At 43.9% G+C, this 18,266-nt stretch overlaps 1 protein-coding gene across 1 annotated transcript in view; it reads left to right on the top strand.

The window, feature by feature from the left end:
- Positions 1 to 591: 591 nt before the first annotated feature.
- YDJC (YdjC chitooligosaccharide deacetylase homolog) overlaps positions 592 to 18,266 on the top strand; it is a 62,017-nt gene continuing 44,342 nt past the window's right edge. The window contains exon 1 of the mRNA XM_073675073.1: positions 592 to 764. Coding sequence (XP_073531174.1) covers positions 682 to 764 — 83 coding nt within the window. The 5' untranslated portion in view covers positions 592 to 681. The remainder of the gene's footprint in view (positions 765 to 18,266) is intronic.

Here is an 18,266-nt window from a genome sequence, read left to right as displayed (position 1 = left end):
ATTGTACCTGAAGGAGTCAGGTATGCCCTCCTAAAAGTTCTTGCAAAAGGAAGCCACAATTGGATTTGGGTTTGGAGAGCATCATTTGCCAATATGGGTCTCCTATGGCTTGAATTATGAAAATTTTTTAAAACCTTATAGATCATATATCCTGTGCACATGTTCTATGTAGAGGATGAACACTCGCAATCACATTCTCTGATGGGCAAAGAACAGTTTGTCATGGCACATAGTCAGTATAACTTGGCCACTATTTGAGGCTTACCTTTTTGGCAGTGTAGAATAGAGCAGCCAGCAGTATTATCTATTTAAAAAGTATATTGTTCAGTCATGGTTTTTATAATGGATTTCTATGGGTGACGGATGGTGACACAAGTAATCTTTAATGTGGAGAAAGGGACATGGAGAATAAACTATGAGATCTTAATAAATTGCTAAAAACTCCTGGTAAAAAAACTAATTTAAGCAGATGATGGAAAAAATAAATCACTGATTATTAATCTTTTCTGTGCCAAAATGTCTTCACAGCAGATAAGTAACATATGTAATGATTAACGAGTCTGAAGATTACCGTCTGCAATTAATTTATAAGCTGTGATCTATCCTGATCAGAGCTGCGCCGTTCAGCATCGCATTGTCCTGGTATTTTGGTTCGTCCTTACTGGTAATTGAAAAGTTCCGATGGAAGTCTCACGGGCATATGGTGAAAAGGAAGGAATAAGGAAAAAACACACTGCAAAAAGAGCCTTAGTGGAAAGCAGCAGGTGGGAATGCTTGTAGGTATTGTGGATATACTGTCCAATTGGAAAGGAATTGTGTGTGTGTGGGAGGAGGTGAAAAGTCGTGGGGTAAATTGAACCTATGGTCCACAATTAATTTTACATTTTATAGCACAGATGTGACATTGAGTCATCTCACTGCAAAAAGTAATATAGTTGAAAAAGCAGGGGTACTTGTGCTATAAATCAGGGGTGCACAACCTATGGTCTGGGGGGCTGCATACGGTCCACAATGTCATTTGGTGCAGTCCCCAACCATATGGATACAAAAATGTTTTCTGATAGGTTAACTATATGTGAGCAGCCACAAACAGAAGAGTTGTGGGGGGCAGGGACTGGCAAGTACTAATGGTGCCCTGTGTAGACATCTGTGGGTGCCTCATGCATCAGGACAATGGGATTCTCATCGCCCATTTGGCAGTTCAGAAAGGAGTATCGGAGTTGAACATTGTGGTCTATGGGAGTTGTGAAATGTTGGGCAGTAAGCACAAAACCCATAAGCTCCATTGTAGGCAGCCATGTGCATGCATGATCTCTTGCTCATTAGGTTATGTTCACACAGTTCTTTGATGAGGATTTTACTACAAAACTTCATATTTCAAGAACTCATATTTCAAGAATAAATTTCTTGAAATACTCCAATTGATTTTAATGGGAACTGCTCAAATTAACATGAAATAACAGCAATGTGTGCATCAGGGGACCTTTTAAATCCTCATCAAAAAACTATGTGAATGTACTATTAAAGTGCTGATTGATTGAGGAAGGAGTCCTGTAAGTAGACTTTTTACCTATTAGGCTAAGTGCCCACGATGCAGAAATGCTGCATATTTTTTCCGCTTCTCCCTGGCAAAAAAGCGCATGCAGATTTTACATGCGTTTTTCCCGCCAGGTAGAAGCGTTTGTCAAGCGTTTTTGCATGAATTTCCGCATGCGGGTTATCAAGCGCTTTTCCAAGCGATTTTAGCAACTTGTTCACACTATATAAATCCATGCAACTGGCATGGATTTATAGTAGTGTGACCAAGTTAGTTAAAAAAAGAATAAGAATGGTAAAAAATAAAAAAAAAAGATTATACTTACCTTCCGATGTCCTCCCGGTGTTTTCTCAGATCCGTCCGGTGTCTTGGGCGGCTTGCGGTGGTGTGAAGGACCTGCGGTGACGTCATTGAGTCATGTGTCAGGTCACATGACTCAGTGACGTCATGGCAGGTCCTTCACAACACCACGACCCATACAGCAGACCAGACGGAGAGGAGAAAACACCGGGAGGACATCGGAAGGTAAGTATAATCTTTATTTTTTATTTTAAATTATTTTTTAACAGGTTCTATGGTACCTGGGTCTGGAGGAGAGTCTCATAATTAATGGACATGTGTCTGCAAAATTAATGGACATACTGCGTATTTTTCCGCAATGATAATCTGCAGCGGAAATTTCCGCAGCATGTGCACAGCAAATGCGGATTATCATTGGGGACCATGGGGCACGTATTACCAAGCGTTTTTCAAGCATTTTCGCTGCGGAAATTACGCGGCAAAAACGCTTGAAAAACGCATAGTGGGCACGCAGCCTTAGGCCACAGTCACACTATCAGTATTTGGTCAGTATTTTACATCAGTATTTGTAAGCCAAAACCAGGAGTGGAACAATCAGAGGAAAAGTATAATAGAAACACGTCTCCACTTCTGAATTTATCACCCACTCCTGATTCTGTTTTAGAAATACTGAGGTAAAAAACTCACCAAATACTCAATGTGTGAACGTGGCCTTAGGCCAATATTAGTAAAAATACTGATTAGACATTTATAGCATATACTTTCAATATGCCAGGTAATACTTCTTTAGTTTTTATTGTGGCTCTTGCAATTGGTTCAGTATGACAATGTACCTCTTGGACTGTAAGTGCAGGCCTAGCCCCATGCACTTACAAGCTCATTTACATTAACATTCACCCATGGATTTCTAGAAAATGGAGAAATTGACTTATAACATAAAGGTATATACATAACCAACATTTCAGATGCTTTACATAGATAAGGGGTTTAGGGTCTAAAATCCTGCTGACAGGCTCCCTTTAATGTTAACCCAAGACTACCTACCAGGGCCGCCATCAGGGCCTTACTGCCCTTACTGCTGTATGGGGCCTGGTGAACAGCAGTAAAGAGCGGGGGCCTTGGCCCGGTTTGGGGCCCCCCTCTTGTGCTTCTATTCACTGGGCCCTGGGGTATCATGTGCTGGCGTGCTGCCATCTCAGTGCAGGGAGCTTAGCCTTGGAGATCTCACGGGCATCTCCAAGGGAGTCCCTTTGCCTTTTCTGGGACGCGCTGGAGACGGCGCGTATGCGATGATGTCATGGTGTACTCGCCAGCATCAAGCGCCAGAATGCCAGTCCGAGGTAAGTATGAATTTTTTTTTTATAGAATTAATTAAATGGTCTTGGGTGTGGGGAGAGCACATGATGAACTGGGAGTGGGGAGAGCACATGATGAACTGGGAGTGGGGAGACATGATGAACTGGGAGTGGGGGCTGGGGAGAGCACATGATGAACTGGGAGTGGGGAGACACATGATAAACTGGGATTGGGGTGTGGGGAGAGCATATGATGAACTGGGAGAGCACATGATGAACTGCGAGTGGGGGGTGGGGAGAGCAAATAATGAACTGGCAGTGGGGGGTCGGGAGAGCTAATAATGAATTAGGAGTGGAGGGGAAGAGCAAATGATGGATTGTGAGTGGGTAGTAGGGAGAGCAAATAAATTGGGAGTGGGGGGTGGGGAGAGCAAATAATGAATTGAGGGTGGGGAGCGCAAATAATGATGAACTGAAGTGTGGGTGTGGGGCGAGCAAATGATAATGAATTGAGGGTGGGGGACAACAAATGGCGATGGATTGGGGGTGGGGGAGAGTAAATGATGATGAAGTGGGAGTGGGAGAGAGAGAGGACATGACAAAATGAATTGGGGCAGAGGGGGGCATATAAATATAATGAATTGGGAGAGGGGAGCGTTGAGGATGATGGAGTGTGACTGGTAATGAATTGGGGGAAGGAGTACAGGTGCTAATTAATGTATATATTTATTGAGAAAAGTGGCGTTTTACAGTTAGTGGGGACGCAGTGATTGGATCACATTTTATATTTAGAACGGTGGGTTGCATAATAGCTATTTATATATTATTGTGGGTGCACATCTAGTGCAGAAGTTGGTGAATGTGCTCTAGATGTAGTGTCGGTGTCTCTGCCGGGCAGAGATGCCAATCCCCTCATCGCCGCGGTCCCGGTCCGGTGTCCTCCAGCTTCCCTGCTGCTGCCCGGGGTGCGCGCACCTCGCACAGTCTCCCGGGTACTGTACTTAGGGCGCGCGTGCTCCCTCCCTCTTAAAGAGGCCGCACACGCCGTCCTAAAGAGTCCCCGGCCAATGGCCGGAGAACTACTCCTATTTAAAGCACCTCCTCCAAAATGGAGGTGTCTGTGCAAGGTTGTTGTTTGTGTGCTAACACTTTCCTCAGCCCTCAGGTTCCAGTGCCCGCCAGTCTGCCTATCAGCCGTGCCCGCCAGCCTGTCTATCAGCCCCGCCTGCTGGCCTACCCGTATCACCTCTCTGTCTATCAGCCATGCTCACCTGCTGTACCTGTCAGCTTCAGCCATCTGACCCGTGGGAGTCGCCTGCTCTCACACAAGGTTGGTCCCAGAGTGGCACCTGGTTCACCTTCGCGGTCCCTCCTTGGTTCACGGAGTCGACTAAGCCGCCGTGTGGCCAGGGTTGGTCCCGGTAGGCACTTAGTTACGCCCCTCTGGTCCCTCCTTGCATCACAGCACAGAGGTTCCACCACCCGGATCCGTAACACTAGATAACTGTGTTATTTTATGCAGAGACAAATCCTGGCTGGAAGAAGTGATGGCGGTCTGCGCTGGATGAAGGAGAAATGCGAAGATGAATGCCTTCAACTAGAGACGTCACTGGTGAGTCAGTGTATTATCACTGACACTATATACAGAGCTCCTGTGTATAATGTCACTGGTGATCACTGTATTACCTGTACACTATACACTATATACAAATCTCCTGTTTATAATGTCACGGGTGATCCCTGTATTACCTGTACACTGACACTATGCACAGAGCTCCTGTATATAATGTCACTGGTGATCCCTGTATTACCTGTACACTGACATTATACACAGAGCTACTGTTTATAATGTCACTGGTGATCACTGTATTACCTGTACACTGACACTATATAATGCATACTATGTGCAGAGCTCCTGTGTATAATGGCACTTATGGTAATATTATTATTGTGTTTTTTATTAATGATCAGTATTGTAGTATTCGGTCACTATGTGGTGGTAATATGTGGTCTGGTCATGGTGTAGTGGTATTTGTCCCTTGTACGTCGTATTATTTGGTCACTATGTGGTGGTAATATGTACTCCAGTCATGGTGTGGCAGTATTTGTTCCTTGTATGTAGTATTATTTGGTCGGTATGTGGTGGTACTATGTGGTCTAGTCATGGTGGGGAGGTATTTGTTCCTTGCTTGTGGTGTTATTTGGTCACTATGTGGTGGTAATATGTGGTCTGGTTATGGTGTGGAGGTATTCCTTGTATGTGGCATTATTCGGTCACTATGTGGTGGTAATATGTGGTTCCGCCATGGTGTGACGGTATTTGTCCCTTGTATGTGATATAATTGGTCATTTTTAAAAATTTATGTGACACATTCCCTTAAAGAAAAATGAATAAAAATATACCTAAAAAGAGTACTGAATATTTTAAGAAATGTTTAATAGGTTAGAGTAGAGTAGGGCCCTACCAGAAGAGTTTACCTTGTCATGGTGGCAGCTTAAAAAATCTTTTGGCCAAAACAGAAGCTGCTGGGTATGTATGTGATATGATGTTCGATGGGAACTGTTAATGTGTGGTTGGTGAGGACGTGGTGCACAAGTGGAGTTTTTCCAAGAGTGGGCGATGTGACTGTGGAAGGTTCGAGGGATGGAGGCGGAGCTGGGATGGAGCCTGGGCGGAGTCTCAAGGGGGCCCGAAAACTTTGCCAGTATGGGGCCCTGAAATTCCTGGTGGCAGCCCTGCTACCTACAATACTATTAATGTTATGATTGTTAATACCTGTTCACTTGACACTATGGATCATTATAAGACACGTTCACACGTCCACTTGGGAGTTCCAGTCGTCTGTTACTCTTCAGGACAGACAAACAGAATTCATTAACAACCCCTTTAATGGGGACATACCATCCAGGACAGTTTTGCCATATTATTAGGATATGCCATAAACTGACCAATAGATGTGGGACCACATTTATCTTGAGAACGAGGTCCGGTGTGCACTTTCATGAAGTGGAGAGGTAACCTTGCATGTGTGATCTCTCCATTTATTGCTATGTGAGCGCTGAAAATTAATGAGTGAGTGTTCCCATAGAAATAAATGGATTTACTAAACAAAATAGGACAGCATGCTGTTGGCTCTGTGATGGATGCTCCAATACAAATGTGAACAGAGCCTAAATAGAAAAAGGCCAATACACGACATGTTCAGCCAAAAAATGTATTCAGAAACATACAGGGTTATCAGAATTGCACATTTTCAGGAACTGATTACCTAACTGCATAGGCAGAAATAAAAATAGTACTAAACATAGATGCATATTGTTAAGCGTGCGGCAGGGAGAGTATTGGGGTCCTTATACCTCATCAAATTTCTTGTGACTTAAAAGGGAATCCAGGAAAATTAGGTTTTCTCAGAAAAACTAATTTACTTAAGATTTAGGTAACAAAAAAATGTTGTTTTGAAATCTTGGATTTTTATGGAGAGCTGGTAGGATTGCCATTCAGACTTGGTAGTCCCTCTTCCTACAGTTCTGGCTTTCTGTATTGCTCACGATAAGTCAGGGATGTCAAACTCAAATACACAGAGGGCCAAAATGAAAAGCTTGGACAAAGTTGCAGAATAATGGGTCTTACATAAAAAAAAAAAAAGACTCACCTCTGCCTGTTCCCCTGCTGCTACGGTCTCTTCGTGGTGTCTTCAAATCCTCTGCACATCTCGTAATGACGTCATCGCGCCCGCTGCGCTGAGATGTCAGATGCTCCTCTCCATCATTGCTGTCATTGAAAGTGCGATGCCGGGTGGGGATCGGGTGGGGAGTGTTGACCCACCCGGTGTCGCGGGCCAAATATATTCAGGGGACCTATCTGGCGTCACGGGCCAAATATACTCACCCTGCGGGTCAGATTTGGCCCACGGACCAGAGTTTGACATATGTGCCATAATGATAATGGTGGGCTCAATGCTGAACTTTATAACTAGAGCAGAAAGGGTGACAGAGCGTGGAAGGAACAAGAGCCTGCTGGGGACGCCTGACCCACTTATTATTGTTGTAAAGGACTTTTATTTTATTTTTTTGTGTTTAGGGGAGGAAAACTTTTTGTATTTAGTTAACTTTTATTCTTCCTAATAACAGGTGTCATTTGATATGTCAAAATGTGCAGAAACTGTTCAAAGTGATAACATTTCAGAACTTTTCATTAGACAATTACCAACATTTTGTATTTTTATCTGGAAGAGCCGTTGTCTTATGGTGTGGGTGCATCAGTCTTGTATCCAGGATCTAGTCATCTCTTGTTTCATGAGTCATTAATTGAAATTGGAGAAATCAGCCTCTGCTCTGCACATCGGCCTATCCACAGATCAGGAGTTACTACTTCCCTGAGAAAAAGTTTATGCAGAAGGATGGCAGCAGTCACCTATGTATAATAGAAAGAAGTAATACAATGTAATGCATACATACGCCTACTCACATCAGTTCAGTGAAGCCTCTCTTGCCATAGTTTCTGCACCATCGCCAAAAAGTCCAATGCTGCCATCTAGAGGGAATATTTTATAATTGATTTTTAAATCCACAGTGAGAATGTATATATTGCTTTCTTATGGCGCTGCTCCTGAACGTATGTGTCAAAGTGAACAGTAAATGTTTATAATAGATAAACTGTGACACTTTCTGCCAGCCACAAAATAGCTTTGAATAGGATCCATGCATTAAAGAATTGCTCTGTTCAGACCACTGCTTAGTTCTATGGATCCTGAATATGGCTGTGTACATAAAGCCTAACAGCATGTAGTAGTATACAGGGTGCCCAGTAACAAAGTTTGTATTGTGAAATCTGGTGACAGATTAACTTTGGGCTTGTTCACACTCTGTGTTTTTGCTTCGTTTTTTCACTGGTTAAAAACGCTGCACTTTACAGTACCAGCAAATTGAATACAATTTCTGAAATTTCATGCACATTCTGCCTATTTTTTTTCCTTGCTGATTTGAACTGTCAAAGTCTGTTTTCACAACGTCAGTATGTCAATTCTTTCAGCGTTTTTGCAAATGAATGAGAAAAAAATGGGCATATTTTGGACAACATTTTTCCTACCAACACTCTGGTTTTTGGTTCAGAAAAATCAGCTACAAATACTCCATGTGTGCACATACCCTAAGGCCACATGCACACACTCAGTATTCGGTCAGTATTGTACATCAGTATTTGTAAGCCTAAACCAGGAGTGGGTGATAAATACAGAAGTGGTGAATTGTTTCTATTATACTTTTCCTCTGATTGTTCCACGCCTGGTTTTGGCTTACAAATACTGATGTAAAATACTGACAAAATACTCAATTTCTGCACATACTAAGGCTACGTTCCCACGATGAGTTTTTGATGTTGCAGATTTTCTGCACCATTTCAGCACCCATTAAGTAAAATAGGTTACTTGCATTTTTTTTTCGAAAATACGCAAAAAACTAAGGGCTCACTTACACTTGCGAGTAGCCAGCGTATAACTCGCACAAGTGCTATCTGATGTTACATCGGATAGCACTCGCTCCAATGTTATACTATGGAGCAGTGTCGACTAGCGTTTATTTTCTTATGTGGGGTTGGCATGGGAAAAAAATCACTGCATGCTGTGACTGGCAGCGTGTATGGGACAGTGCGCACCCATATAAGTCTATGGGTGGGTGTAAAACATTGGACTGCAATCATATGTCATCCGATTGCAGCCCGATATGCGCCAACTCACAGAATGGAGAAATTAAGTTCTCCATCTTCTCTGCACCTGTGATCCGATTATCGCATGTGAGAGAATCAAATCACAGTAAAATGACATTCGGCTCATACTCGCTGCAGAGTTTGAGCCGAGGGTCTTTTGCACATAGCATCCGATGCTATTCGCCAGTGTGAGCGAACCCTAAGTGTGATATTCAGTTTTTAGATCAAGTAGGCTAGGTACACACTGCATCTGTGCCCTGACATATACTATACCCTGCATATACTGTGCCGACATATACTGTACCCTGCATATACTGTACCCTGACATATACTGTGCCCTGACATATACAGTACCTGACATATACTGTACCCAAGATATACTGTACCCTGCATATACTGTAGCCTGCATATACTGTGCCAACATATACTGTATCCTGCATATACTGTACCCTGCATATACTGTGCCCTGACATATACTGTACCCTGCATATACTGTACCCTGCATATACTGTACCCTGCATATACTGTGCCCTGACATATACTGTACCCTGCATATACTGTACCCTGCATATACTGTGCCCTGACATATACTGTACCCTGCATATACTGTGCCGACATATACTGTACCCTGCATATACTGTACCCTGCATATACTGTGCCGACATATACTGTACCCTGCATATACTGTGCCCTGCATATACTGTACCCTGCATATACTGTACCCTGACATATACTGTACCCTGCATATACTGTACCCTGCATATACTGTGCCGACATATACTGTACCCTGCATATACTGTGCCCTGCATATACTGTACCCTGCATATACTGTACCCTGACATATACTGTACCCTGCATATACTGTACCCTGCATATACTGTGCCCTGACATATACAGTACCCTGACATATACTGTACCCTGCATATACTGTACCCTGACATATACTGTACCCTGCATATACAGTACCCTGACATATACTGTGCTCTGACATATACTGTACCTTGCATATACTGTGCCCTGACATATACTGTACCCTGCATATACAGTACCCTGACATATACTGTGCCTTGACATATACTGTACCCTACATATACTGTACCCTGACATATACTGTAACTTGACTATAAGCTCGAATTCACAAAACTGAGGCAAAATGTGTGTTCTTTCGGCCTCTGTGGGGGCAGTAAGTGCCAGTGTAGTATTGGTGAAGGAAGTAGTTTCCCTCTGACACTAAAAAGGGGTTAAAAAGCATGTTCCCAAAAGTTGGATCACTCTGGGCTGCAGTTAGGTCCAGTTACGGGGTTAGCTGTGATAATCCAGCCTAGTAGAGGGAGGGGGAACTCAGTGCTGTTGTTGAGTACAGGAAGTGAACAGTTCAGTAGTTTATAGTACCTCTGGGTATTGACAGGCTTTATTTCTGGCTGCTAAGATAGACATGGGCCTAGTACCCGAGACAGTGGATCATCAAACAGGAGAATCCCTCCACAGGAGTCCCCCCTTAGCCGGCCTGGGATCCTCAAGAGAGTCGTCGAGGACCTGGGGACACATTCTGTCTGCAGGACGGCAGAAGAAGTTAGGACTCAAGGCTAGTACGTGGAGAGAACTAAGATCCGGATATACTGTCACTAGTGAGGAAGATTCTCTAGGGCTAGAGAACAGAGCAACAGAAATGCTTCACCTAAGTTGGGAACCAGAGCTGAAGTTGTATCAAGTACCTGTGGGAAAGATGACAACTAGTGATGAGCGAGCGTGCTCGTTACTGCTCGGTACTCGCCCGAGCATCTCACTGCTTGAGATGCTCGGCGCTCCTCGAGTATTTCTGGGATGTTCGGGTGAGAGCTCGGGTCCCCTCCCCGCATATTTGGCGCTCTTTAGAGAGCCAATGAACATGCAGCGATTGCCTGCCACTCACTGTAATGCCGTAGCCATGTTGGTTGTGGCATTACAGTGATTGGCTGGCCGCATAGCGTCATCAGGTCTATATAAGACCTGGTGACCCTATACTCGTCACAGTCTACCCCGGAAACAGGCACTGTAGGGAGAGCTACTGCTGAGTGAGGGAGAGATTTGCTTGTTTAATAGTTAGTATAGGTATTCCACAGCGTATATATAGTTGAAACTAGAAGGTTACATACACTATATAAAAAGACACATACAGTGGTGGCCAAAAGTATTGGCACCCCTGCAATTCTGTCAGATAATACTCAGTTTCTTCCTGAAAATGATTGCAATCACAAATTCTTTGGTATTATTATCTTCATTTAATTTGCTTGCAAGGAAAAAACACAAGAGAATGAAGCAAAAATCAAATCATTGATCATTTCACACAAAACTCCAAAAATGGGCCAGACAAAAGTATTGGCACCCTCAGCCTAATACTTGGTTGCACAACCTTTAGCCAAAATAACTGCGAACAGCCGCTTCCGGTAACCATCAATGAGTTTCTTACAATGCTCTGCTGGAATTGTAGACCATTCTTCTTTGGCAAACTGCTTCAGGTCCCTGATATTTGAAGGGTGCCTTCTCCAAACTGCCATTTTGAGATCTCTCCACAGGTGTTCTATGGGATTCAGGTCTGGACTCATTGCTGGCCACCTTAGAAGTCTCCAGTGCTTTCTCTCAAACCATTTTATAGTGCTTTTGGAAGTGTGTTTTGGGTCATTGTCCTGCTGGAAGACCCATGACCTCTGAGGGAGACCCAGCTTTCTCAGACTGGGCCCTACATTATGCTGCAAAATTTGTTGGTAGTCTTCAGACTTCATAATGCCATGCACATGGTCAAGCAGTCCAGTGCCAGAGGCAGCAAAGCAACCCCAAAACATCAGGGAACCTCCGCCATGTTTGACTGTAGGGACCGTGTTCTTTTCTTTGAATGCCTCTTTTTTTTTCCTGTACACTCTATGTTGATGCTTTTTCCCAAAAAGCTCTACTTTTGTCTCATCTGACCAGAGAACATTCTTCCAAAACGTTTTAGACTTTCTCAGGTAAGTTTTGGCAAACTCCAGCCTGGCTTTTTTATGTCTCGGGGTAAGAAGTGGGGTCTTCCTGGGTATCCTACCATACAGTCCCTTTTCATTCAGACGCCAACGGATAGTATGGGTTGATACTGTTGTACCCTCGGACGGCAGGACAGCTTGAACTTGTTTGGATGTTAGTCGAGGTTCTTTATCCACCATCCGCACAATCTTGCGTTGAAATCTCTCGTCAATTTTTCTTTTCCGTCCACATCTAGGGAGGTTAGCCACAGTGCCATGGGCTTTAAACTTCTTGATGACACTGCGCACGGAAGACACAGGAAGATTCAGGTCTTTGGAGATGGACTTGTAGCCTTGAGATTGCTCACGCTTCCTCACAATTTGGTTTCTCAAGTCCTCAGACAGTTCTTTGGTCTTCTTTCTTTTCTCCATGCTCAATGTGGTACACACAAGGACACAGGACAGAGGTTCAGTCAACTTTAATCCATGTTAACTGGCTGCAAGTGTGATTTAGTTATTGCCAACACCTGTTAGGTGCCACAGGTAAGTTACAGGTGCTGTTAATTACACGAATTAGAGAAGCATCACATGATTTTTCAAACAGTGCCAATACTTTGTTCACCCCCTTTTTTAGGTTTGGTGTGGAATTATATCCAATTTGGCTTTAGGACAATTCTTTTTGTGTTTTTTCATTTTAGACAAATTAAATGAAGATAATAATACCAAAGAATTTGTGATTTGGGGGGGGGGGGTTTATTTATTCGACATGGGGAGTCAAGACTGAATTGTTGATTATCAAGCAGATTTTATAACCATAGAAAAACATTTGCAACCAGTAGAAGATATTAGCTTGGGGGATTAAAGGTTTCTTGCTCAAGTTGCTTCGGCTCCTTCTTTGGATGGCATTATTCTGGCTGATTTCTTTTTTTGTCTCTGAGATTTGGAAGATCCAGCTTGTTGCAATGCAAATGGGTTTTGCAGGGGTTGATGTAGTGAGGCTGAGTGAAATTCCTCCAAGTCTGGATAGGATGTTAGTGAAATATCCAGTAATTTACAGGCCTCTTTAATTTCAGCGGAGGATCTGACAGAGAGTTTCTTATCTCCTGCCGTGATGAGCAGGCCAAAGGGAAAAAGCCATCTGAAGCGGTGGCCTTTTGTAGTAGGGCCCCTGTAAAAGGTTTTAACATCCATCTCTTCTTTAAAGTTGTGGCCGATAAATCTTGGAAGAGTTTTAGTTTGGTCTCTTTGAATGTTATCTCCTCTACTTCTCGAGCTCTGTGTAGAATAAGGTCCTTTGTTCTATAGTCTAAGAATCAGCAAAGAACGTCTCGCGGAGGTTCATTCTGTTTTGGTTTGGGCCTTAGAGACCTATGTACTCTAATCAGTTCCAAGTCTTTAGGGTCTTCCTTGAGTAGAAGTTTACTGAAAATTTCTTTTTGCTGCTGTGTTTAAGGCTTCTGGGGCGATCAATTCCGGTAAGCACCTAATGCGGATGTTGTTTCTTCGTTCTCGGTTCTCATGATCTCCTATTGTGGATTGTATGTTCTGATGCTGAGTTTCATGCAAAATAAGGCAGTCCAATAGGTTATTGGTATGGTGTGTCATGGTTGCTTGATTATGTTCTACTGTTTCCAATCTGTGGCCCTGTTGTACTAGGTCATGTTTGATCTCCACTAGTTCCTTGCAGATGGGTTCTAACAATTTGGACAGGATTCTCTTTATAAATGAGCGGGTTACCGTGTTGTCTCTCATGTCCCCTCCCATATCTGAATCACTTTCTGAGAGAGAGTCTGAGTCCTCCTCTTGATGTGGGTCATTTAGAGGATTTGTCAAAGTCTGGTATTCATGCTTGTTTTTTCAAGAATTTGTCCACGTCTGCTTGTGTGCCAGCTTTGGTTGGTTTAGAAGACATTCGAGGTGTTTTAACTCCCGATTTCCCCATGCTTAACGTTTAGGTGATAGGATTTGTTAGGGAAAAAAAGAGCTACGATTGAATCTCCTTTTGTCTACATGCGGAGACTTTTAATCTGATCGGGTCATTGCCTGTTCAGGGTTTGTTAGTTGTAATGAGGCTGTGTGCCCACGTAGCGTTTTTCAAGCGTTTATGCTGCGGAATTTCCGCAGCGGAAACGCTTGTGAAACGCTAGGTAATCCGCACCCCATGGTCCCCAAGGGGATTCCGCATGTTCTATGCACATGCTGCGGATTTTTCCGCAGCGTTTATGCTGCGTACAAAAATCCGCAACATGTCATTTAATTTTGCGGAAGTGCAGCGGAACTCCCGCCATTGACTTGCATTGAGACGCACAGAAACCGCGACTGTACATTTTTACAAGCGGCTTCTATGCGTCTCTATGGGCAGATGGTACCCAGTTCTGGAGGAGAGGAGACTCTCATCCAGACCTGGGTACCATTGTACCTGTAAAAAAAGAATAAAATAACAAATAAAGTTTATACTCACCTGTCCGGCGTCTTCTCTCTGAATGCCAGCAGCGCTGAAGGACCTTCGGTGACGTCACAGTCATGTGACCGCAGGCCCTTCACCGCTCTGTCTCGCGATATGCCGGCAGCCGGGAACCAGACAGGAACGAGCGCTGCTGCACACGCCGGGGCCTCGGGGTTGAGAATAGCTTTATTTGTTTTCATTTTTACGGTTCACACTGTATAAATCCATGCTGTTTGCATGGATTTATACAGTGTGACCTAGTTGTCAAGCACTTTCCAAGTGATGCTATCGCCTGGAAAGTGCTTGTCAATCTGCATGCGGAAACGCATGTGAACCCGCATGTGGATCCGCATGTATTCTGCAGGAAAAACGCATGCACAATCTGCATGCGTTTTTTTCTGCCAGGGAGATGCAGAAATGCTGCAGAAATTTTCTGCTTCATTTCTGCATCGTGGGCACATAGCCTGAGACTGCTTAGCTCCTTCTTTGGTGGTGGGTGTCTGATTCTTCTTAGGCCACTAGATGGCATCAGAGCTCTGGCTCAGATATTGGTTGTTGCAAATATAATTAGATTTGAGAGTCCTCATTGGTTGATACCTTTAAATGGCTAACTGAAAAGATGGTAACAAATTGCAAGCTTTCGAGACTACTCAGGTCTCTTCATCAGGCATAGTATACCACAAAATTTATACACAATAAGACACACAAGAAGAAAAAAAAATGCAATAGGTAAGACAGGTGATGAAAAACAGAGTTATTATGGAAGAGATAAACAGTTCTGGCTATAAATATATTAGCAGTTAATAGATAAGGAGTGTGAAGGTTTTATTGTCCTGTGTCCAGTGTTGTGATGGCCTCACAGGTCTGAGGAGCACATTCCTTAGTTGATGTAGAATGACATAAATCCATGCGACACATTCATTCCTGCTCTGAAAGTGTTAAAGGTCACTATCAGTTTATATTCTGAGATTCTCCTTTCTCTTTGAGATTTGAAGTTACCTTTTAATACTAATAATTTCATATCTTTTATGCTGTGATCAGGGGAACAAAAATGCTTGGCTACAGGTAGATCTATTCTTTTTTCTTTTATTGTGTGGCGATGATGATTCATCCTTGTTCTAAGTTTTTGCCCTGTCTCCCCTACATAAAGACCCCCAGCTGGACATTTGGTACATATAATTAAGTACACTACATTAGATGTGATACAGCTGAACGTACCTGGGATCTTATAGTCCTGATGTGAATTGGGAATCTTTATCTTGTCTGTGGTCATTATAAACAGACAGGTTTTACATTTTTTCTGGTTGCAAGGAAAGGTACCTGTAGCTGGTGGAGATGACAGGGAGCTTCTGACAATGATGCTTCTTAGATTTCGGGGCTGCCTGAAACACAGAAGTGGGGGGTCTGGAAATATGGATTGTAATCGGGCATCTTTTTGTAGTAAGGGTTGTAGTTTCCGTGCAGCTCTTCTTAGCGCCTCCTGATTTGGATTGTAGGTGACTACTAGAGGCACCCGGTTGTTTTCTTGTTTGGTTTTATAATGTAGGAGATGATTCCTTGATATTCTGGTGGCTCTTGTAATCTGGTTCTCAATTGTTATTGGATGGTAGCACCTGTTTCAAAAAGGTCTTTCTGAGGCCATCAAGGTGTTTGTCTCTATCCATCTGGTTGGAACATATCCGATTGTATCTGATGGCTTGGCTGTAAACAATAGAGTTTTTTATGTGTTTTGGATGGAAACTGTCCCATTTAAGGTATGTAGGATGGTCGATTGGTTTCCGGTACAAGGATGTCTCTATTTCATTGTTCTGTAGCTTGATGATGGTGTCCAAAAAGTTAATTTCAGTACAGGAGTGTTAGGTTGATGGTGGGATGAAATATAAAATATAATGATGAAATATAATGATCTTGTTATTTTCAGTACTGAGACTGGAAGGTAGTTGTAATGGCATATGGTGTTTATAAGAAGTGTGATCCTGTATAATGAGATAGGCAGAAGGGACTATCTTTGTCTCTGATACTTTTATTTACTCTCTCCTTCCTAATGCACTTAGTGCTCTGTCTCAAATACACTCTCTGAGACACCAGTGTCTCCCTCTCAGTAAAAATGTTGTCTGTGGGAGATTTTGGGGTATTTGTGAGAGTGAGAGCTGGGGGAGAGGGGTGCAACGGCTGTGAAGGGGTGTCAAAGGGTCCTGCGGCCGCAGGTGAGGCTCTGCACAGTACCTCAAGGACTCCTTTGTCTCCTTCCCTTTGTTGTCCTTAGGCGTTCACTGGGGGCTTCTCCTGTATGCAAGTCCGGCCAGCACTGGTCCCTCTGGTGTCTTTTGCGGATCGTAGAACCAGGGGAGCACACGTGGACCGGTAGAACGGCACCAAAGCCCCACTGTCCCAGGCACCGGTCCGAACCACACGTGCTGCAAAATGGCGGCGCCCAGTGACACCGCACCTCCTCTCCCAGCCGCACGTTTGTGACTGCTGTATGCGCGGACCACTCCCGGCGAGACCCCGTTTAAGGAATCGGGTTTCTCCTGTCCTTTCCAGTAGGGCTGGTGGAGTCGGTGTAAGTTGGTGGCACTGTATGGCCGGGGGGGGGGGCGAGAGCGACACGAGCGGCGACTCGCAGTTCCGACGGCCGCTGCTCACCTCACTCCTTCTCCCGCTCCCCTCGACCTCAGAACAGTCCTCGCCGGGCTGTGTCCGCAGTGACGAGTGACGCGGCTGCGACTCCCCTCAGTGGTCCCAAGAGCTGTTAGGATGAGGAAAGGCTTTGGGCCCGCAGGTAGGCCTCAGTATGACTTCGGGCCTATATACAGGCCGCAAGGCTCCGTTGCTTTCCTAAGAAAGATAGTCCACATAAGAGAGTGCCTAGGCTTCGCAGCCCCTCTCCAGAGTCTTCCAGGCGTTGATTAAGTTTATTCCTGCTTATTTGCGGAGATGTTAGAGGATTACTCCTGTGGATGTATTTTAATGCACACCTGAAACACACTGCTTCTTTGTGTAGCATCTTGAGAAAGTCTAAAGAAATCAGCCAAGATTTCAGGAAGAGAATTGTGGACTTCACAAATCTGGCTCATCCTTGGGTACAATTTCAAGATACCTGATGGTGTCTCGTTCATCTGTAAAAACAATTATATGCAAGTACAAACAAGATGGGAATGTCCAGCCATCATACCGCTCAGAAAGGAGACGGGTTCTGTGTCCCAGAGATGAACGTGCTTAGGGCCGACATGTGCATATCAACCCAAGGACAAAAGCAAAAGACCTTGTGAAGATGATGGCGGAAACTGGTAGGATTGTATCAATAACCACAGTGAAACGAGTACTGTATCAACATGGGCTGAAAGGCCACTCTGCCAGGAAGAAGCCATTACTCCAAAAGAAACATAAAAAAGCCAGATTAATGTTTGCAAATGCACACAGGAACAAAGACCTTAATTTTTGGAGACATGTCCTGTGGTCTCATGAATCTAAAATTGAACATTTTGGGCATAATGACCATCGTTACGTTTGGAGGAAAAAGGGAGAAGCTTGGAAGCCTAAGAACACCATCCCAACTGTGAAACACGGGGGTGGCAGCATCATGTTGTGGGGTTGTTTTGCTGCAGGAGGGACTGGTGCGCTTCACAAAATAGATGGCATCATGAGAAAAGAAGATTATGTGGCAATACTGAAGCAATCTCAAGACATCAGGCAGGAAGTTAAAGCTTGTGCGGAAATGGGTCTTTCAAATGGACAATGACCCGAAGCATACTGCCAAAATGGTAACAAAGTGGCTTAAGGACAACAAAGTCAATGCTTTGGAGTGGCCATCACAAAGCCCAGATCTCAATCCTATTGAAAATGTATGGGCAAAGCTGAAAAGGCAGGTGCGAGCAAGGCGACCTACAAACCAGGATCAGTTACACCAGTTTTGTCAGTAGGAATGGGCGCAAATTCTGACCAACTATTGTGAGAAGCTTGTGGAAGGATATCCCAAACGTTTGATCCAAGTTATTCAGTTTAAGAG

The sequence above is a fragment of the Phyllobates terribilis genome, unplaced genomic scaffold (assembly GCF_046119375.1).
Source record: "Phyllobates terribilis strain yellow unplaced genomic scaffold, ASM4611937v1 Scaffold_1__5_contigs__length_1240528914, whole genome shotgun sequence".
NCBI classification, from domain to species: domain Eukaryota; kingdom Metazoa; phylum Chordata; class Amphibia; order Anura; family Dendrobatidae; genus Phyllobates; species Phyllobates terribilis.
Note: the sequence above shows the minus strand (reverse complement) of the source record. Positions and strands in the feature narration are given on the sequence as shown.